Source organism: Drosophila tropicalis, unplaced genomic scaffold, assembly GCF_018151085.1.
Source record: "Drosophila tropicalis isolate 14030-0801.00 unplaced genomic scaffold, ASM1815108v1 contig_443, whole genome shotgun sequence".
Lineage (NCBI taxonomy): Eukaryota > Metazoa > Arthropoda > Insecta > Diptera > Drosophilidae > Drosophila > Drosophila tropicalis.
Genome location: NW_027172907.1, coordinates 1,995,770 through 2,019,242, shown reverse-complemented (window position 1 = coordinate 2,019,242; position 23,473 = coordinate 1,995,770). Strand labels below are relative to the sequence as shown.

Below are 23,473 nucleotides of genomic sequence, written 5' to 3'. Positions count from 1 at the left end.
GACCTTCAAGCACCCAAAACAATTTTTGCAGTTAGAAATTATAAGGTAACAAAAATAGAAAAAAATTGAAAAAATTACACAATTTGTTCACGCCTCGACAAATTGGGGTGCGTCTATTCTTTTTCGTTTGTTATGCAACCTAACTATTGTAATAATCATAAACGAAATACAAAAACAACCAGCAATGATAAAAAGAACTAAACGAATTGTGTTTACCCTTAGAAATGATAGAGAAACAAAAGGAAAATACCTGCCTAATACAAATGGGAAAATACATAACCAAATGAATGAATGTACTCAGCTTGTAAGCGTAACTTCGGAAGTATGTAGATGCCTCTACGTGAGTGGGAATTCTTTCGACCTTGTCCAAAACGCATAAAAATGAATTACATTAAACAAATTTTAATGGCTTAATTATTATGACAGGCCGACAAATGAGAATCGGCCGCCTCTATTGCATGTCAATTGCATAATTTTAATTTCATTTTCAATTCTTATTCTATGGCACTTCGAGCAGATGGTGATGAGAGGGAGGGAGGGACGGGACGGGAAGCGTAGTGGAAATTATTTAGAGTGGAAATAACAATAGCAACAACAACGCATTTCACTCATCCAATTCGTTAAGCACTTTTGATTCACATAATGGTAGACAAAACATTTTCACACCTTTTTGGCATGCCAACAGTGTTACGCATTTTGTCGCAGCACAAATATGGCCAACAAAAAGCAGCAACAACAACAACAACGACAACAAAAAAACTAAATACAGAAAATGATGCAATGCAAGACAAAACTATATACATACATACATATCTATTTGAATGCAGTTTTTCTGTTAAATGATCTATGGCAAGGCAACAAAATAGAGATTTACTTAATTATATTATGCAGTTGTCATCTTGCCATATTCATACTCTTTCGAATAGCTTAGAGCGCGATTCACAACCTAAAAGATTGGCACATATAACAAATATTCAATTTCCTAGTTTAGATTCAAGTAACAAGTAATTAATTAGTAGGTTTATTTATATTTACCAATTGCCAGTGATTAATTGCTTTCAGACCATTGTAGTTTAAGTTCATATTTTATGTATTAGCAAAATGGAAGAACAAGTGGGTGAAATTGTTTTAAGACGTCTGCTTTTCTTTGAATCTCAAACTCTATGTAGGTCATTTCCAGATTTCTATGTTTTACAAAGATCCTATATGTTTGAGTTGAAGGATCTTCTATTTTAGCAATTGGACCTAAAGATTGTTTTATTCGGTATTCGATATAAAGATGCCCACCCGCTTAAACTGCCATTTAGATCAGAAACGGAATGGTGGTTCGTCTGCGAAGACCCAAGAAAGAGGCATGACCTCCACTTCCATGTCATGGCAACCCTTCCTAATATTTGCTCATTGTCTATTTAGAATAGGTTGCAAATAAAAAATATGTATATTTAAAAGATACATATTAACAGTAGCAGTCCTTGTTAAATGATTTGTCTATCCGGGTTCGAATTTCAATCCTATAGCCTATACTTTAAATACTAATAACAATATACAAGTAGAAGTTTTGTGAATTATCAGATATACACATCTTATGATCATGGATAGTCAGCATTCCAAATGCCTTTGGCGAATAAGTAATCGAACTGGTATCAAAGAAATGTAAGACCAAATCCAATTATATGTTAGACATTTCTAGGACTTAGATTAAGTGCTGGACTTATTGTTGTTGAACTCTAAGTTAAGAGAAGATTGAAAAAATATGAGAATTGGGGAGTTGAATTTACTTTTGACCATCTTCCGATAGTTGGTTGATATTTTTTGTTTAGAGAGATGCGTGATTAGTTGTCAATCATTTTGGCCATTGCTAACTAAAGCATCTACTGCTATTAGGCCTATTTATATTTACTATGGGGAATCGTTTCCAAAAAAAAAGTATCTCAATGTGTGTGAGATATGTGAGGGATCAGCATTATTAAGTATACATCTATTACTAATAACACTTTTAGGACTAATAAAAACAGTATAATAAGTATCATAATTTTAAGTAATGATAACTTTTTGTTAAAGCTTAAAAATATTATTAGTAGTTGATGTTATAATAGTTGGATATTAATGTTGAAAAACCTTTTCAAATTTTACAATACAATTTTGTGAGCAAAAACTATTTGCATGCTGTAGAGTGTGCACTCAACTGCACCGGATAAGATATTTATTTATAGAAATTAGCAACGCGTAGCTCAAGTAGCAACAAACAAACAAAAAGCAACAGCAGCTGGCATATTGCAATAACAAATTAGAAACTGGGTTATCCGCCCATTTTGTGGGGCGTTGAATATGCAAATGTGGTTCGTCAGTCAAAACGACCTGACTCCAACTCACAATCAGACGTGGACAAACGAGACAAGTCGCACACACACACACATACATAGGTGGGTATTTATTAGATTCTATCAAATTGTATAACTGCTTACACTGAGTCAATAAACGCCACTGACAAACAGGAAATGCCTCAGCCAAAAAAAAAAAAAAAAAAAAAAGTTGACCAAAAAAGGCAAACGCTTCAAAATACTTTTTTTTTCGTTTTTTGTAACTGCAAAAAAAGTTCAACAACTAACGAAATTTAATACAATTTGTATACCCTGTAATTGTTGGGAAATATGGGCATATATATGTATTGGCCTAGATGGTTGTTGGCTTTGGCTCAATAAATTGTTAAGAGCGTCTCGTATCACCTTATATGGAATACATATTAACATATCTAATAATTAACTGGTTTTCGAATCAAACCAAATGATCAAAAATATACAGATACAGAAAACGAATGGCAACTTTGAAAAGAAAAATCTAAAGAAATTCGAAATGAAAGTGGAAAAAAGGATAAGGGCTAGGAAACTTTGAAAGTCGTTGCCAAAAATCAAATTTTGTTTCAAATGCTTCCCACTGTGATTTGGTTGTTTTTTTTATTTCTTATTTCGGATTTGCAGTTATTTTTTATTTTCTTCTGCTTTGCTCGAAATTTGACAGCAATCTGTCAGTAGCTCACTTTTCCTGTGTGTGTGTGTGTGTGTCTGTGTGTGTGGGAGGAAATTCCGCCAAAATGAAACATGGCAAAATGTGTGAAAAAGTTGTTGAATAAATTGTGGAAAAAAAATGTAATTCAATAAGGCAACAAGCGAGATTTTGGTTGTTGTTGTGGTTGTTGCTGCTGTCACATTCTTGGAATTGATTGTGTCTAATGAATTGTTTCATTAAATTGAACTCTTTTTTTTTTTTGTGTTTTGTTTTTGTTTTTAGTATTGGGTTTCACTTTTGTGTGTTGTGGAATTTGAGCAATTAGAAATTATTATTGGCTTGATTGAGCACAGAGATTCGATATAACCGTATGACTTTGATGTTCCATTTCTATGATGATGACAAAATCTTATGTAATAATGGTAAGAACAAACTTAGCCAACTTAGCGAATCGTTTGACATCAGAATCAGTTGGTTATAAGAGAGAGCAGAGAGAGAGAGAGAGAGCGAGAGGTGTTTATGGCCAATTCAATGCATAATAATATAAAGAACTTTTTTGTTGATTTGATTAACAACTCTTGTGAAATAAATTCCATTGGGTGCTGTATTCTTTCTTTCTTCTTATTTTGGGATCAGCTTTGTTTGGCATATGGTTAACCCATAACCCAACAACCAAACAACAATAAGTTCCTTCACAATGATTAATGGCTCACACTGACTAAGACGTGTCAAATCAAAGCTATAGAAATTTCGATTACATCAGCATCAGAATAACTGAGGCACTTTCTCATGCAAAAGTTTAGAAAATAACAATAATAATAATAATACCAAGAGGGAGAGAAATATATTAGAAACGAATCATAATTCCCGAAATCAATTTAAATATTTGCGTGTTAGCGTCATAATCAATCAAATTAATAGAAATTTATGCGAATTGCCAACGCAATAAAAATAAATTGTGCGCAAAATTATTATGGCCATTTCCGTTACGAGAGTAAAAGTGGCCAGACACCAGATAACCAGCCAGCAATAACAGCAACAACAACAACAACAACTGTTAAAACACTTTTGGCCACGGAGAGCAAAGATCTGCAAGAAATGTTACTTCTTTGTATTTTTTTTTAGTTCAAAATTGGCATCAATGGTTGAGGCTGTGGCTAAGACTGGGGCTGGGGCTGGGGCTGGGACTGTGGTTGGTACTGGGTACTGTTACTCAACCGGTTGGAGTTGGTGGCGGCGGTCTGGAGTGCTAGGAGCATATGTTGATGTTGCCTGTTGGTTACGTGAGAAGACCCAAAACTCCTTTTTTGGGGGCGCGATCAAAAGTGGAAAATCACGTTTTTCTTTTAGCCGCTTAATTTTGTTTACTTTATTGTTTGTTTGCTCGTTGTTGTTATTGTTGCTGTTACTGTGTTGAAATGGTAACAAAAATTTCCCCTCCTTCCTTCCAAAAATAACAACAACAACAAAAAGCCTTTGCCAGTTGCGCAACTGTTTTGCGGGCTTATAATTTACGCAGCAAGCAGCAAGAAAAAGAAGTAAAACCAAAAAAAAAAAAAATAGACCCAGTTGAACCGAAAAACAAAACAAAAAATGAACTCCAAACCCAAAACATTCTTTAGCAATTGCAAAAATGTTTCAACCAAACAAAAGGCAATCACAATACCCTTGAAAATGTATATATTAGAGAGGGTATATTTGGGAGTGATAAATAACTTAACGTTCTATAGATACTTTTGATCGGGTTTTTCCATCAAAGGTTATACAATTTTCTTTATATTTTAGAGAGTATTTCAAATTTCGATTCGACAATTTTATTTCATTGCTTTTCGAGATCTCTTTCTAAGCTGTCCTTCTATAACGAGCTGACCCCCCCGCTGACTTGGCTGACCTTCGATCTCGTTGGCTGGTTTAATTAAAACTCACTTCAATTATAAATAAATTTATTAGAGCAACTATATACATAAGTATGTATGTATGTATGTATGTATTTTTTCACCAATTCTTTCATTTTTTGTTTTTTTTTATGATATTATGATAAATGATGTGAAGGAAATGTAAAGGCATTCTAAAATGCAAAGACAAAGGCAAAGAGCTAATGAATCGCACACCCACTGAACTTTCAAACTTTTATATGATTTTTCGCTTCACTTTTTTCGGAGCTTTGCATGTTGGGTCCACACCCACAACTAAGCGCACAGCATGTTAATTATTATTTTCTTGGCTGCTTCCGTCTTTAAATATGCCAAAAAGCCAAAACCGTAGCATGAAAACCTACAAAAAAAATGTAACTAAAAAGAAACAACAAAATTTAACCACTATTCAAATTATAGAGGAAAATGTAGTTCATGTAAGAAACCCAAAACAAAAGACTTAAGACACGAACTGGCTGGCAATTTATATAGTAATGGTTGTTCCGTTCAAGTCCAAGTTAAATATGATTAAATTAACTATCCAAAGTGCTTAGTTAGATGTACCACATTTCGTAAGAAGTCATTTAATTTAGTTAATATGACTTGGGTAATAACTAAAGAAGAGACAGCTATAGAATTTTGAGCACTTCAAGTAGACAAATCTATTTAGGATAATGTTAAACAAAGGCTTATCAAATGCTCTTAATTAATAAAGTCTTAAATCTAATTTGTTTTTTTTTATTGTTTGTTTCATTTGTCTTTAAGGCAAAATTCTTTTAATTTAATAAATGACTTATTCTGATGACGACGATGACGATGACGACGACCTTGCCGCCCCAAAAATCTGAAAACTGAATACAAAACAGACAAAATAATTCCCAAATGTTAAACCGAAATTAATTAAAGCTTAATAAATTTAATAAATGAGACTGCAATGAGGTAAATTGTCTAATAATCAGGCACACGAAATAATAATAAAAATGTCAGGCCAGGCCAGGCCAGAAATTAGCTTAATTTAAAGGTATCGCCCACTGGCTGCCAGGCGGCTGACTGACTGTGAGACTGAGATTCGTCTTCCTAAACCACCACAGACTCGCCTCGCCCCGCCTCGCCTTGTCTTCCTCCACCTCCACCTCCTCCCCCTTCGCTGACAATGTTTCAATATTCTTAATGATGGCATGCTGAAATAATTGAGGCGTAAATGCTGAAAACGTGCGGGTGGAAACTTTTTTTTTAGACATATGTACATGCAAGGCACTTAGAATAAAGTGGCAAAAGAATTTTGTATGGAAACAATTGAACTCAACCTTGTTAATACCATAAACAAAATAGTGAGGCATCAAGCATACGCAGTGTTCGCCATGAACCGGTTGCTTGTGGCCAGAAACACTTTCACATAATAGCAAAGCATTTCCGTTTGCCACATGTTGCGCAATTGAAATTGCGGTTGCATCTTGACACTCCTCCATTGCCTGCACTGCACCTCAATGCCTCCATCATGACCGGTTGGTTACCTGTTGGCCAGTTGTTACCTTGACTCTGAAGCAAAAGCAAAAGCAAAATGACATGTTTGGCAAAACTTGCAAACAGATTGGGCCAGATGCTATAAGCAATTTCTGGCATCCTAAAACGGATGCTGGCACATTTGTCAATCCAATTTGTTTATGTGTTATCGAACCCACCAACGCTACGAACTTACTATACTAGATACATATATATGTATGTATATGCCCTCTACTCCCCCCCTCTCTATTGTCAATCAAAACAAAAAACACAACAACTGGAGCCATTTCAACTTCAACTTTTGATTTTTCTTTGCAGCTGACACTTTTGTCTCTGACTTTGGTCTCGTGGGGCAATGCCAGCCAGAGCCAGTATCACATTCAAACGGATGAGGGACCCGAAAGATATTTCCGCTTCCAAACGGACAATGGACAGTTTCGTAAAGAGAAACGTTTGCAGGATGGCACAGTAATTGGTAAGTGGAGGGTATAAAAAGGCAGGAAGCGAAATCTTGAAATCTGCACTATAAACTAAACTAAACTAAAAATGAAAGCCATTCCATTTCCTCTACAATAACTGAATCAATATTTGTGCCCTCAGATTCGAATATATATCGCTTATTCCTACTAAAGCAGTAATCCCCACAGAAGAAAAGACTCGACTCCCATCTAGTAGTAAAATTGATCAGTTTGGAGTAGCAAATCGAACTCTTTTGCAATTTTTTGGCTTGACTAACGAATAGAAATTTCATAATCAAGTTTTGATAAAGATGGTTAGTAACAGAAATTATGCAGTCAATGCTTCCTTTGTCTGCATCCAAAAAGCTAAGAAATTGTCTGGTTGTACAGTTTGAATTAAGTAGTTACAGCTATCTTTCTCTCTCTCTCTCTCTCTCTCTTACTTATTTATTAAGTGGCAGTGAGAGTATGTAAAGAGATTTCGAATGAGAAGAGTTGGAGCGTCGGGAACTTCCACTTTTTCTCGCTCTTCTTTACTTAGCTAAAGCAAAGAACTTCATATTTTACTCTTTTTAGGGACGGAAGCTTGGATCGATGCAGCTGGTTTCCTTAGACAAAAGGACTACATAGCTGATAAGCAAGGCTATCGTATACTAAAATCGAAAACCATTTTCGTGGGCCAAGGACGAGGCATAGAGGTAATTTCTGGTTTGAAGTGATTGAATGGTTGAATCGTAAACGAGATTTACTCCTTTTGCAGGATGCCATTAAGTCTACCAAGGCAGCTCCAGCTCAATCGGGAGTTTTGGTTGATGGCAATGCTGGTGGTAATAGCATAGCTTCCTCCTCGGGTTCTGGCTATCAGAAGGCAGGCTATGTATATGCTTCGACAACAACAACAACAACCACACCTGCTCCAGCAGTTGCTATTCCTTTGGAGTACGAACAATCGGCCATATTGGCATCGGGTGTGGGAAAGTTGAACTATTTGCCACCCGAGCAGGCAGCCCAAATTGAGCCCCAAACCCAATTAGGCTTCGATCATTATCCCGATGAGTTGCCCAGAGCCAGGGACCAGTTGCTTTCGGTGTCGCCAGTGGTGCACATACAGCCCAATTCGGAGCCTTTGGATGAGCTGCCAAATGCCATCAATGTGTACGATGAAGAGGCCGATCGTGCCTTTGGCCATGGTCAATTTGGATCGGTCATAAGTTCCACGACGACAACTCCACGGCCTGCTTCGCTGTATACTCCATCATTGGATATGCTGCCACCCGCCTTTAGTTCACATCGACGTCGCCTGCGTCCGCGTCCGCGTCCATCGGCCATTGCCATAGTGGCCAGTACTCCTTCCCCAATAGCGTCTCAGGAAGCCTTTGCTTACTCTACTCCAAAACCATTTGCCGCCCCACCACCACAATTCCCGCTCCATGTGGACACTGGTTATCAGTATGTGACGCCGCCAACTGTAAGTGTTGCTGATGGTTACTCACCCCTGGAGGTTAATTCGCTAGATACTGCTCCGGCCCTCTTGCCACCGTTGCCCGATCGTGCCTATCGTCAGCGATTGCGGCCAGTGCATTCCAATCACTTGGACTCGGCAGCCGAATATGATGGTGTGAGTGTTAATCGGAATGGTTTCCGCTATGTCCTGCCCAAGCAATATCACGAGGAACAGCAAATTGGCGAGAAGAGAGCTGGCAGTTTCGGTTATGTTGATCCATTTGGTATACGCCGTGTGGTCTATTACAATGCCTCGCCAGGACGTGGATTTGTGCACAGGAATAACAATCAATTTGTGGGAGCCAATGGAGCTCCCTATGATGAGCCGGGACCAGCTCAGTTGGTTAACGAATAAACGAAATGAATAGCTAATACCGATCGATAGAATGATCGTTTCAATTAACCAATCAATCGTATACACCCACACACACACACACATACTGCCTCCAGCTGTTCCAATGCACCAAAACTAACCGGGAAAAACCTCAAATTGAAGATGAAACCGTAACTGAGAAGTATAAACAAAGAAGGATAGTCCAGTCAAAGGTTCCATTGGCTACTCCTTGACAAAGCCCCGAGAATCAACCTCACGAAGATCAAAGATTTGATGTAGCATAAGCAACGTTGATTTCCAATATGTATTTTTTGTATTTTTTTTTTTTTTTTTGTTTGTGTTTTTGTTGTTGTTGTGAGGGCGGATCTTTGAGAGTATTCTTGAACGTTAACTTTAACCTGTACATAACCAAGCTTTAAACTGATTTCTTTTCCCCATCTATATACTTTGAACTCTATGTCAGATTCGAACCATTTGCATACACAAACAAAACGAATATCTGTGTTAATTAATTTAATACTTATATATACATACATATGTAATTTAATTTATATATCATACATACATACATACATATATCTGTGTATAATCCAATTGTGCAATTAGCGCCTAGAATTAATAGAATTTACTATTTAAGTGAGAGATCGTTTCATGTATTAATCTTGCCATATTAACAAACAAGCAAACACATTCCACACATCCACACACACACACACACACATGCACATACATACATATGTACTTATAAAAATATATGTAAAACTCAATATAAACTAAAAACGTTTGACAATTTCTTAGCCAATAGCTGCTAATTTGTTATACCAACAAATGAGCACCCGTTGCCAAGAAATTGTTAGAATCCCAACAGTTAATTGTAAAAAATTAAAATTTTTAAGTTAATAAAAATTCATAAAAGACAATAAATAATTACATCTATTCTGATCTTCTTTGCCCTTGATTCCGCATGTATGGGCTAAGATTCTCGCATTCCATACATCAACCGATCGGCTACAAGGGCTCAATGGGATTCTCCTGAAATTCTTCATTCTAAGCCATCCCGCGAATGGCCTTAACTAGATCAACAAAGGATATACAAGTTGCCCAGGATGGTATGAAAACTTAAGCCAAATGTCCTGAGAAAAACATCTGACCAGCAGCGACTCAAAGTGAACCAAAGCAAATTGGGTACTTAATCTTGGCCAACTCTGCTAAAGGAGGGCATATTTTCATTTAATTTGAAACGTTTGGACTTTATTATCATTATAGCGACTTACATGGTGTCTGTGGTAATTACTCCCAGGACAGTAGTCTAATAATATCAACATAAAATTACCTATTGAATCCCAATCGATCTCTCCAACTATTTAGAAGAGAATAAAGAAAAACATATTCAGGAATATTATCCGTGCAAATAGAATGGTCAGGATATGACTTCTTTTGGACCATGAAGATTCATAAGTAAAGCAATTCGTTATTCCTAGATGCTATATAAGCAAACGTTTCGTAAAAGACAATCAAAATAAACATATTTTAATGTTAATAAATAAATTAAAATTAAAAAAAAAAAACCAAAGGACCAAACTCATTGGGTAGTTCTAGCTTACACTGAAATTCGACTGCGAAAATATGCGCTCTATATGTATATAGAATATAATTAGGTATTGACTATGAAGATAAACTATTGCTTGGGTCTTCAAGGTTGTACGTAGCCAGATATGGGCAGGGAGGAAACCAGCTGCCTCTTCCTAAAGTATTCAATTTGATACTTTTTTTTAGAGAACTCCTTAAATTTAATTGAATCCTGAACCAGTTTAAGTCTTTTGGTCTTTGGTCAAATACGAACCCATGAACCTAATCACCAATGAGTCTTTGGCCAATAAAGAAGGTTTAGAAAGGTAGTGTTTGTTTTCTTTCTTATTTGGACTTCTGGATATCCCTTTTATACTTGTACCAATTACCAAACACTTATGGGCCGAATAGGTCTTAGAATGAGAAGATTGAAATAATAAGGCCTACTCTGATTATATTTTACATCTGATTTAATACTCTCTCACTCTCTGAAAGTAGTATTCGGTATTCCCTCAGTAGGCTTTGCTATCAGAATCAGCTGTTTGGTGTCAACTGTTCCCATCGGTTTCATGATTATCGCTCAGTCAGTTGCTGATAAGTGTCTAAAGCATACACACACATTTTCCCAGCGTAAAACCAAATTCGAAAACAAATAAATTTATATATAAATATATAAAAACCAAAAAAAAAAAAAGAAAACTTATCTAATCGAAACCAAAAAAAGGGGAAAAAAGAGAAACTTTGGTAAGTGACTCAGTCAGTGGGTCAGCGAGCGAGTGCAATGAAGAGTTTTGTGGCCATTTTATTGCTCCTTGTGGTGGGCAGCTGTGAAAAGTGTGCCAAAAAAGCCAATATATTGTGCCTAGTTGGAACATCTCGTCACAATAATCCCAGCTGGTTGCGCCCTCTGTTCTCGGCCCTGGCAGAGCGTAATCATTCGCTGACTCTATTGAGTACCGATCCTGGCAACGATGATGGTGTTCCGGAAAAGAATATTGTGAGACTTCATCTGGAAAACGAGTATGATGTGGTGCAGAAGCATTTTATGGTCAAGGAGACACGTTATTACAATGAGCATTGGAGTGTTAAACAGCTTTTGGTATGGTATGAGGCATTATTGGGCACTTGCCGCGGCTTGATTGAAACAGAAGCCATGAGCAAAATGAAAAAAAAATTGGATGATATTTTCAAAAAAGAATACGATTTGATCATCTATGATGCGACTTTCTCAATGGATTGCCTTTTGGGGTTATTGCCAATCAATCAAGTGGCCCCCCATCATGGGTGTTAGTGGCGGCAAATTGACCACAGATCTAATGGCCATGGTTAGGGCTGAGGATACAATAAATCCAGCCCGGGTGCCACACTATCTAACCGAATTGCCAAAGAAAATGAACTATTGGCATCGCATCTTAAATCATGTCATGTATTTGGGTGAATCATTGTAAGTTTGAAATTTGAATCTTTCCAAATTGTGTTTATCTGAAATTATGTACATATGTCAATTCGCAGCATTCGTTGGTCCGTGGTGGTTCCGGTGTTGAACAATGCCCTTCAGAAACCCTATGAAACCCCTTCAGTTCAATTAATGTTGCTCAATACTCATCCTGTTTTGGATTATGTCCAAAATCTGCCACCCAATATCATTGAAGTGGGTGGTCTGCATATATCATCCACTACTGAGGCCATGCCGGAGTACATTGAAGAATTTATGGAACAATATCTTGACTGCATTATCTATATAAATCTACGCTATATCGATTTAATGAATGGCTTAGGGCCCGATGCTGTAATTCAGATGATTAAGTCCTATCCCGATTGCGGTTTCATATGGAATGCCCATAATTTGGCACAGTTGCCTGAAAAGCTTCCCAATTTGTTAATGTGTGATAATATTAATCAGCACAATATATTGGGTAAGTTGAAGCCTTATTGAAAAGTCATTTCAATCTTATATTTCCTTTTTTTTATTACAGCCCAGTTTCAAATTAAGGCTTTTCTGAATCATGGTGATAGTTTCAGTCTCCAAGATGCCATCTATTATGCAGTTCCATTGATTGTGTTGCCTTTGATTTTGGAAGAATTCAATGTAAGATGATTATTACTAATAAGATTATTGTCTAAAACGTTCTCCTTCCAGAATGCCCAACGGATTAGAGAACGCGCCTTGGGTGTGGTACTAAACCCCAGCGAATTTACATTAGACTCATTTGTCAAGCCCTTGAAGAGTGTTCTAAATGATGCCACCTACACAGATGCATTGTATCAATCCCAAATTAAGTTTCGCAATCGCCCACAGAGTCCAGTTGAGTTGGCCATTTGGCATGCAGAGCAGTTGATATCCGAACCGCATATGTATAAATATCTTGCCCAACCGGATACATTTGGGCAAAATTATTTTGTCAATCATTCATTGGATGTCTTGACCTTGCCATTCTTTCTTCTCATCACTTTTGTGCTCAATTTGATGTTCCTGATCTATCAAGTCTATGAGGTCTATAAATTGGAGAAGCTGCCAAAGAAATTAAGTGAAAAACAGAAGAAACTAATTAAGGACAAGAAGAAGCCAAAAACTAACACAGTCAAACAGGGGGAGGCCGGGGAAACAAGCATTGGAGCGGCTGACTCGAAGGAAAGTCTCAAATCTAAGGATGAATAAGCAATCCAAAATGTATTTTAGTTTTATCAAAAATATTATACACACATTGTATTACGTTTAAGACTGCTAATAAATAATACTAGAACTGCCAAAAAGTATGCCACATTTTTTCAATAAACGGATCAATCGCCCCTCTCTCTCTCTGTCGCTTAATCTTGGTATTAAGAGGCGTTCGTTTCTCAGGTAGTCCAGACTCTACCGCTACCAGGTAAACCGAAGTCGCGTTTCGTTTTATTGCCTTTTGCGACAAGTGAAAGAAATGCCTAGACCAGCAATAAAACAAAAATTTCCCGCCGATGTTTCAGTATTTTTTGAGAATCCGCCGCGAACAGACGAGACCTAAAAATAATGTTAACCAAATTGCTTAAGATTAACTGCACTTCGCGGCAATGTACATTTGCCAAGCCATTCGAGGCCATGCCTGGACCACGCGGTCCCTTTGGACTGGGTAATCTTTACAATTATATGCCTGGCATTGGCAGCTACTCCTGGCTCCAATTGCACAAAGCTGGCCAGGATAAATACGACAAGTATGGTTCAATAGTTCGAGAAACTATGGTGCCCGGTCAGGATATTGTTTGGCTCTATGATCCCAAGGATATAGCCACTCTACTCAATGAACGCGACTGTCCACAGAGACGCAGCCACCTGGCCTTGGCCCAGTATCGCAAACAACGTCCTTATGTCTATAAAACCACTGGATTGCTGCCCACCAATGGTCCGGATTGGTATCGCTTGCGTTCCCAACTGCAAAAGGAACTAAGTGCACCAAAAGTGTTCGCAATTTCGTACCCCAAGTGGACGGAGTGACTCAAGAGTTTTTGCAATTTCTACGAAAATCAAAGCAAGGCCAAGTAATACCAGCCGCTGATTTGCTGCCCAAGTTAACACGCTTGAATTTGGAATGTGAGTGTTTAGAGTTGATGGAGCGAAATGGTTGTTAATCTTTTCTATATAATTTAGTGACCTGCCTCCTTACGTTCGGGGTACGTTTGGATTCCTTTTCCCCTGCAGAGCAGCATCCAAAGTCACGGTCCACTCGACTCATGCACGCTGCCGAGACGACAAACAGTTGCATCCTGCCCACCGATCAGGGTCTGCAACTTTGGCGCTTTATCGAAACTCCAAGCTTTCGGAAATTAAGCCAAGCCCAATTGTATATGGAGAGTGCCGCCTTGGAGCTGGTCGAGCAAAATATGCAAACTACCACCAAGAGTGCTTCATTAATTAGCGCTTATATAGATAATCGTCACTTGGACCGCTATGATGTGGTGGGAACAGCAGCAGATCTATTGCTAGCTGGCATAGACACAACCTCATATGCTTCGGCATTTCTGCTCTACCATGTGGCCCGAAATCCGGATGTTCAACAGAGGCTGTACGAGGAGGCACTTAGGGTGTTACCCGATCCCAAAGAACCTCTCTGTGCTGACAATTTGCGCACTGATATAACCTATACGAGGGCAGTTCTAAAGGAATCGTTACGCTTGAATCCAATTTCCATAGGTTTTGGGCGCATACTTAATCAGGACACTGTACTTAGTGGTTATTTCGTCCCCAAGGGGGTAAGTAAAGACAGACATAGAGAGAGAGTATGTTACTTATCTCTTTATATACATACATATTTTCCTCTTATGTAGACTACTGTGGTTACCCAGAATATGGTTGCTTGTCGTCTAGCCCAGCATTTTGATGATCCTCTGAGCTTTCAGCCTGATCGTTGGCTTCAACAACGTAATGCCCTGAATCCGTATTTGGTTCTGCCCTTTGGTCATGGGATGCGTGCCTGTATAGCTCGTCGTCTTGCCGAACAGAATATGCACGTTTTGCTCTTGCGGGTAGGCAAAATCAAAGATTTATTCAGATTTGTTATTCAAACTGGATACAAATTGCTTTTCGTTTCTTATCTCTCTTTTTGTAGCTTTTGCGCAACTATGAACTCATCTGGCGTGGTCAAACAGATGCCGAATTGGACGTCATCACGTTGCTGATCAATAAGCCCAATGCTCCAGTATTGATTGAGTTGCGATCGCGATTTTGATCGTTTTACAATTCAAATAACCAAATTGAAATTCCTTTTTTTTTTTTTTTTTTGACAACAATTTGCAAAAACATTTCTCACACTATATAGTACATATACCTATATATATATTTATTTATAATTCAGTGTAAATTATATTACTAGACTTGATTCATTGTGTGTGTGTGTGTGTGTGAGAGAGAGAGAATGTGTGAGTTTGTGATTATTCATCCTACTTACTAAAATGGATAAAAACACGAAATCCTTGATCTCTGTCTTTCTCTTTTTCGATTTCTACAATTTAAAAAAAAGGCATATGCATGGGGAAGAAATTCTTTATGGAATAAATAATCATATTTTATATTCTGGCTAGTTGTTGTTAAATCGATCGATATATAAATATATGTATATAGCCGAAAATAATGATAAATTCTTTATTCTTTTTTCGTTTCGTTTTCTTTTTTATTCTTTTTTCAGTTTTATCAAATTGTTTTAGCCTGTATTGTTTTTGGGAGTCGGAGTGGGTGTGGGTGTGCGTGTGTTGGTGTGATTGTTCGGGTATAATACTTGAAAAGTCGAGTTTTATTTTCAGTGAATATATAATATTGTATATGCAATTCGTGATGACTAAATATATATTTAGATATATATTTTTGTTTTTGATTTTGATAATATAGAGAATTATATGTGTATTTGTGGGTATGCACTTGTTGGTGTGGATATTGTGTGTGTGTGGGTGTTTTATGGTCCTACGAAAAGCCTTCCCATTTTGAGTGTAAGCTCATTTCGATTGAAAACCATCTCCTAATTATTACATAAGTATATATAAGACTATAAACTCTACTACCTGTTATGCTTTTCTCTTTTGTCCAGTCGAAAATATATATATATATATATGTGCCTATATATCAGTACCTATATTTATATATATATATATATATATGTGTAGTATAGATATATGCATTCTAATCTGATTTTAACCTATAAGGACTTTGGTTGTTTGCCGCACTAAACGCTAGGATAATGATTGGTGAAAAAATACATATGAATATACATTTTGTTTTTCATTGTTTTTTGTTTTTGTTGTTTTGTTGTAATTAAGTAGGAAGCAATCATGTTGCATGTCTGGGTATCTTTCTGGTCCTACCAACTATTCGTATGGCTATCGTTGAATATGTTTCATGTTGAAATGAAATGAAATGAGATGAGATGAGGCTATGGAGCTTGATGCTAAATGAGGTTTCAAGTTCTGCTGTTGTCATTGATTTAGAGCTCCAACAGCAGAACCTCTTCATGCTAGAGTATATTGAGTAGAGATGAGGAGTCCATCATGCGATCATCATAAAGGCTCAATGTTTTACAGGCTCTGGCCTTTCGCACCGATGGTGGGACATCACCAGGCGTCTTAACCCGCTCGCTGGGATCACGCAAGCGTTCGCTACTCCCCCGTCCACTGAAGACTTCGCGGAAGACCTCCAAACTGTGCTGGCGCCGCATTTGCTGCTCTGTTATGGCCGTCGATGGGGTTACCATCATTAAGGAATTTGTGCGCAAGTGTCCAGGACGACGTGTCTTCGAACGGGTTAGAGTCTGCAGCTCATTGCCATGGCCGTGACTTTGTATGGAATTGTTATTTGTATGCTTGATCAAGCTACTTGACAGAGATCGGGGCACTATGTGGGCTGGGGTGCCGCTTCTTTGCTCGGCACTGCGCAGCTGTATGGGCGGCGGACCGATCTGATCTGATCTATCCAATTGTAGGTTATTGGGTCTCGCCTTCAGATTGGATTTCTCTTCGCCCAACTGCAGTTGGCGGCACAATTCCTCAGCATGCTCTTTGCGGAACAGCTTCTTGTGGATTAGAGCTCGCACTCCATGCCAACCCTTTAGTTTGTGATCGGTGTTCTGTTGTTTGGGGAAGCCCTGACCCAAACTCGACGAGTTGGGGTTATATATCTTTTGTGACTGGTGTGGCTGGTGATTGTGCTGGTTGTGATGGCGCTGCTGCAGATGTTGATGGTTGGCTATGAGTTCCTCCACACTGACATCATGCTCTAGGCAGGAGAGGCTATTCTCCTCATTTGTATTTTGGAAACTATGCTTCTTGCTGCGTTCAACTAAAACGGGTGCCGTACGCAAAGGCAGGGGAGCCAGATTTCTCTCCTGGCAAGGGTTTCGACCCTGATACGGCTGCAATTGCTGTTGTGTGTAGCTGAGGCTCATCAGATTCTTCTCCGTGGGCAATTGTTGATTCGGAGGCGGTTGTAGCAGACCCACAGCTGTATCCGAATTGATTTGCGCCTGATTCTGATGATGATGTACTGCAGCTGCTGTGATTAGGCTGGAACAATGATTCTGATCATCTGTCGAGAGTGTGGCCAGGTTATTGGTATTTAGTAATGGGCTCGAGGGTTGAGCCTGTAAACGTGGCCTCAAACTGGACATCTCTTGCATACGCTCTTCGGCACACAGCGATGTCAGGCGGGCATCTGCATCATGATCCCAGCAATCTTCGCAGGTATCCCGCACCAATTTAGCCGCAGCTCCGCCTCCCCAACCAGCGGGGAAGAGCGGACGAGCTTTGTGACGCACAACCAGAGTCTGCATGTGATCGAATGAAGGATGCGAGCCAACCTCCTGCTCATATGGCGCCTTGTAGGGCGGTATCATTTGCCCTGGGGCATAGAAGTCCGCACAACGCATCGATACTTCCCATAGAACCAAGCCCAAAGCGTAGACATCCATTTGCTTAAGCGACGTCTCACAATCCCTGAGATTTACGGCTCCTTCCAGCAACTCGGGGGCCATGTAACGCAATGTGCCCACCTCGTTGATGCTTTTCGTTTCGGCCATTGCCACCTCTCCTTTATATTCATACTTGGAGCCAAATACTTTTAAAGCGAAACCAAAATCTGCTATGCAACAGCTGAGATCTGCTTGGACTAGAATATTTCGTGAATTTAAATCACGATGGGCCACACAAGGCTTATGCTGATCTCCGAGACGCAATTCCGTATGTAAATGAGAAATGCCACGGGTTATGGACCGCAACATGCCACAGCATTGTGCAAAGTCCGTGGTATTGGCTATTAGCCAATCCTGCAGGCAACCCAATGGAGCCAAGGATAAGACCAACTGGTACTCCATGCGCCCATCCATGGTGCAGCGTTCATCATAGCCTAAACATGAGAAGAGAGAGAGTTCCCGAATGAATGTCTTTAATTCATTTATGAATAATTCATCTCATTTGCCTACCAAAATAACTCAACAGAGCCGGACAATCCATTAGGGGTAGAGCATAAATGTTACGCTCATTGATGTAATACTGATGATGAGCCTCTGGATAGATTTTCACAGCCACTTCCTGATCATGGAGTAGACCCTTCATCACTGTACCATATTTACCACTGCCAAGCATACCAATCAGATTCATATTGTCCACGTTGCGTAGATTTGAACTGTATCCGGGTCCCGATGGAGCCAATGGTGACTCTTCTGGTTCTGGTTTCTCTTTGGCCACACGGCAATATTGTACAGCCAAAAGTATGCCAATGGTTAGAGCTGTCAAACCAACCAGACAACCCAACAGTGTGCTGGCCCAAAACGATTGATGTTGCTTGGCAGCCGCTCGCTTTGTGGCCTCTATCCGCAAATTGTTGGCCAACTCGAGTGGAGCTGGTTCAACTACAGCCACTTTGGCATTGCACAGATCCCCCGAACAGCAACAATAGTATAAAGTACTATCCCGCGAAGTGGGAGCTGCACTAGTGCATTCCGATTGACTACATTGGGCATTCCGATCCTTCCAGCAGCCTACATGATTGCGTGTTATGATTGATATCAACGCTATCGACGTTAACAATTTATGACTCCAAGATCTTACCTTGTTTTATCATTACGGATCCATTGGACGTTTGATTCCATAGAGTGAAACAGAATGTATAGCCATCGGAACAGATTCTTTGATGTGACTCATTTGCCAATGGGCCTGATTTAATCTGTTGTTCCAGTTGCGGCTGCTGTTGTTGCTGCTCCCCACTGCTGTACATATCGCCCTCGCTATTATTCTCCAGATCATTGTCTTCATCATGAACATCTCTTTCCATAAAGCTAATGCAACTATGTTGACGCTTTGACGGTGTAACAGGTGCTGCAACGAAGAATAGATTCAATTTAGATTTTCAATTTATTTTTTTGTGTTTTAATGCACTTACAAGCCTTGGCTAGAGCCAGTATTATTAGGGCCATACTTAGCCAATAGCTCCATATTCGTTCATTCATTGTTGCAAATCTCTTTTGATAATTTCGATTCGATTTCGTTAAGTTTTGTTGACTTTTTCGCTACCAATTTGTATTTATCACCTCAACTCCTTTGCTTCTTATTTATGACATGACATTTTGTGCGGTAAGCAAATGACGACGGGGACGACGACAAAACACGACAAAATCAGCTGAATAATAATAATAAAAAGAATTAGCATTATGTGTATACACATACATATACAAAAAGAAAACAAATCGAATCTATATGGAAACGACTATAGTATACCCAGTAAAATTAATTGCTTATTTCTTAAAAAATATAATTGATAATTAATCTAGTTAGATAAGTATGTATATCCTGGAGCCGCCTACTTATGCTTATATGTATATTTTTTGTATTTTTCGTTATGTGAATGTCGAAAATTTTGTATAAATTTATTGTAACCTTACTTTAAGGAAATCCTTGATGTCTTGTTTACTAAGTTCAAGATGAGTAATTAAATACATGTATGTATGTATATATGTACATATCATGAGTGTGTGTGTGTGTATCTACATATTTCTGGAAATAGCTTAATTCCATTTAGTCTGAACCTTTTTTATTTACTTTATTATTCTATAGGAATTGTTGGAATGGCAAAAAAAAAAAACAAAAACTTATCAATTGACAGCGACAAATGTCTGGCACACTCTATCTCCCTCTGCTTGCTTCCCTTTCTAAACATGGGTCTCCCATTTCAGTCTGTCCTCCTCACATTCTCACATTTATTCCCCATTCCATTCCTCCATCGTCTTACTCCTCGCCTATTCATATTTCACTCTTAATGTAACTGTTTTTGTATTCCATAAGCAAAAGGCAACAAATTTGCACTTTATCAAGCCCAGACCTAAATAGTCAATCAACTGGCTTGGCTATGATCATCATCATCATCATCATCATCATGTTCATCGTCATTATCATAATCCGCAAGCCTTTTCACCCACTTCTGTAAACATACATACATACATAGGCATACATTTGTGTGAAGGGGCGTTACGTTGCATTGCACTTTGGAATCCCATAATATACCCAAGCCCAAGTAGGCGCCAAAGCCAACTGATTCCCCACATACCTTACTCCCTCATACACACACACACCTTTATTTAAGAGTGGCGACGAAGAAACTGATTAGAAATTATACTATATAGGTACATGTTTTTTTTTTTTTTTTGCAGGCATTAATTATGTGGCTGGTAAAATCAACTCTGGCCTTATCTGTTAAAACTATATACTTGTATGTATGTGCGTATATGTATGTATGTATATGTGTGTATATTGCTTGACAACATGTGGGTTAATTGCATGTGACAAGGCAGAAAACATTTTTAACAGGATAATCAACTAGAGAAATTAGTTAACAAACTAAGCAAAGATAAGTTCTTGCAATTAAAGCATAAGTTCCTTTCATTCTTTCATTCAGAAACGTGAAATTTATACACATAACTGCGATATCGTTTTTGGTCCTAAACCCGACTAAACCATAATAGCTAGGGTATCAGAATTGTCTATTATTGTAGCCCAACGAATGAGTATATGAAATCCAACATATTGACTTTGATTTCTCTCTCGTATTTTGCCTTTGATTCATTCAAGTTTGTTATTTTCTTTGACTGATTAAAGAATGAAAACGAAAGCTTTACGAGTAAAAGTGATTCTAAAGCTTTAACACACAATCAAGAATGAAAATAATGCTTTGGCTTGTTTAATCCTTTTTTGGAAACGAATAAATAGGTGCATGGTATGCAGAAGTCAACGCATTTGCATTTAGCAAATGAATTGACAATACCAGGACAGGTGTATATTAGACAAAATTGTTCGTAAATTGGTAAAGATGGAAAGAGCTCCGTAAATTACTTCTTTCTTTTTTGGTAGTAATGAATTCTTTGTACATATTTGGGATTTATTTTTCTGCTTTCTGATTTGGCCACTAGCGCCCCGAGGAGAGGAACTGGTGGCGACCGGACCGAAGAACACCGAACGGTCTGAGAGGATATATGTATATCATCAGCAACCACCAAATTGAACCGAGACTGAGATCGTCCGGCCGCAGAATTATTTCTCCTGGCACATGCGCATGCTGCATGAGTGCGAGAGAGAGAGCCACAGGCACAGGCAAACTGGCAACTGTCGCGCCAAAACAGGTTCTACTGGCGCTAGCCCCAAGCAGAGAAAAAGAAAGAGAGAGGGAGTGTGGGGGAGAGGAAGCCTCAAGCGGCTGGTGAGGGAGAGAGGGACAGCCCACGGCGCCAGTTAATTGCAAACACTTTTTAATACACTTTTCCATTTATGCGGTATGTGCAATATTTTATGCACCTAAAACAAAATGCCTATAACTAGGTCATAGAGGTAATGCCTAGTAAACACAATTTAAATTTGCCACATTGCAAGCGATGTAAAATTGCAGAAAGAAATGCATATAAAATGTTTATATATGTTTTACATTAAGAACATCTTATATATTTAGTGGCTTGCAAGTAAATAAAAATATTACGTATACGTACAAATTATGGTGGTCCTGATAAGTTAATATCTTATTGTTAGTCTTAGGTTTAGGACTTTATGGGATTTCAAAAATCTATTAAAAATTGTATTTTTATAAATTTATGACGATTTAACGAAATCGCATGATCTCTTCAAGGACTTACTTTTTGAAGGTAACGAAGAGATGACAAAAGTCAAAAATAAGTCGAAATTTTGGGAATCAGTCCATGGGTCAACTATTTAATGATTTTTATGTTCACCTTTTATTTATCTGCGCTGCGGTTAGAGTATAAATATCTCGTCATTACTAACTTTTAATTTTCCATACCATTTTTATTTGTTTTTTTTTGGCATATCGTTTTTTTGTTGTTGGGGACTGATTAACTTTTTGCATGCTGTTTGTGCATTCTTACCCACTCCAAATGGTGTTGCACTCTGTGTGTGTGTGTGTGCATGTTACTTTTTTTGGCTCATCTTCCACAATTGCGACAAGATTCGGATGGGGCACGATTGCAAAGGGACGTAGAAAATCAATGCAAAACACAAAAGTGCAAGCAGGCGACGTCGACGACGACAACAACGATAACAATAACAACAACAACGTCATCGACGTCGACGACAATGTATGTATGTATGTATGCAAGTGTTTAAATGTGAATGAGTCTGGAGTCTAGGGCTTGTTGTTGACTTGGTCTGGGGGTCTCTCTATTTGCCATTGTCAAGGGGTGGATGGGTGTGCTTGAGTCTTGTCTGGCCTGAGTATGCGTGCGCAAACCGACTGTCGGACGGACTGAGAGTTGTTTTTCTTGAGTCAAAGTAATGATTTTTAGATACCCTGTAAGCCATTTCACTTATTCACATGTTAAACACTCATATTTTCCACATATTGTATACATAGAATAAGCGAGAACCGATATTTAGTCATTTTAAAAATTTATTAATCTAAAACTGTATGTTAACACTGGAAAAGTTCCATTCACAGATAAGACATTCCTTGGTTGTAATTTATAGTAGACAAATATTAGTAACCTCTCATACCCCATTAAAGCTTTAGGGTATGTAACAAAAAATTGATTTTTCCCAAAGCTTCTTGTATTTTACTTTACGAAAAAACTTTGCACAAGTCGATGGGGCCTCCGATTTTGAACTTACTTTATTCTCCGTTTTTAATCGGACTAACTATTGTTAATTGTAGAATGTAGGTTGGCTGGTTCCACAATTATAGCGAATTTGTTGTTATAGTTGTGGTTTTTCGCCCACTTTTGCTGTGCACAAGAAAAAAAACAACAAAATAACTGCACAATCGCCATAAATTTATTGTTATTGTTTTGTTGCCCGGCGCCAGACGCATTTGCTATTAAATTTATTTGTTGCTTTATTTATTTATTTATTTTTTGTCTGTGTTCGCACGACTCTCTTCAATTCGCGCTCTCTCTTAAATTAAGTTTCTCTCAAATGCAACAACAACCACAAGGCCGAATTGGCCCGAGCCGCAGTGTTGCCATTTTAGCACATTTCAAACCTCAATTGCTTGAAAATTTCTGAAAATGCTTATAGCCTGAAATCTAGCTTATTTCAAAATTTTAATTAATTAAATTACTTAAATTGTTGCTCAATTTGCAAGAATTCATTTCATAAATTTGGAGGAAAAGGAAAATACTTCCCAGTTTTGGGGCGAGGTCCTTAATTATAAGGATGCTGGCAGAAACAATGCTGCTGTTGAG

The 23,473-nt window shown here is 38.3% G+C and overlaps 4 protein-coding genes across 4 annotated transcripts; 3 read left to right on the top strand and 1 right to left on the bottom strand.

The window, feature by feature from the left end:
• The first annotated feature begins 1,101 nt into the window (after positions 1-1,101).
• On the top strand, positions 1,102-9,644 carry LOC137574014 (uncharacterized). Its single transcript, XM_068286120.1, has 4 exons — positions 1,102-1,113; positions 6,741-6,897; positions 7,457-7,578; positions 7,641-9,644. Exons 1-4 carry the CDS (start codon positions 1,102-1,104, stop codon positions 8,736-8,738), a joined length of 1,389 nt encoding a protein of 462 aa, XP_068142221.1. The 3' UTR covers positions 8,739-9,644.
• A 1,243-nt stretch (positions 9,645-10,887) lies between these two features.
• Ugt305A1 (UDP-glycosyltransferase family 305 member A1) lies at positions 10,888-13,040 on the top strand. Its single transcript, XM_068286669.1, has 4 exons — positions 10,888-11,730; positions 11,799-12,202; positions 12,263-12,375; positions 12,427-13,040. The coding sequence occupies exons 1-4, from the start codon at positions 11,501-11,503 to the stop codon at positions 12,943-12,945; spliced, it is 1,266 nt and encodes a 421-aa protein (XP_068142770.1). The 5' UTR covers positions 10,888-11,500; the 3' UTR covers positions 12,946-13,040.
• A 218-nt stretch (positions 13,041-13,258) lies between these two features.
• On the top strand, positions 13,259-15,329 carry dib (Cytochrome P450 302a1, mitochondrial). The gene is given in 5 exon segments (XM_068286668.1): positions 13,259-13,717; positions 13,720-13,851; positions 13,909-14,510; positions 14,586-14,783; positions 14,867-15,329. Coding segments are annotated over 5 exon segments (1,476 nt in total). The 5' UTR covers positions 13,259-13,293; the 3' UTR covers positions 14,987-15,329.
• Positions 15,330-16,091: 762 nt separating this feature from the next.
• Positions 16,092-23,196, bottom strand: wit (wishful thinking). Its single transcript, XM_068286667.1, has 5 exons — positions 22,902-23,196; positions 19,180-19,416; positions 18,849-19,115; positions 18,221-18,778; positions 16,092-18,144 (listed from the first exon to the last, which is right to left on the bottom strand). The coding sequence occupies exons 2-5, from the start codon at positions 19,244-19,246 to the stop codon at positions 16,262-16,264; spliced, it is 2,775 nt and encodes a 924-aa protein (XP_068142768.1). The 5' UTR covers positions 19,247-19,416; positions 22,902-23,196; the 3' UTR covers positions 16,092-16,261.
• Between the last annotated feature and the right edge of the window lie 277 nt (positions 23,197-23,473).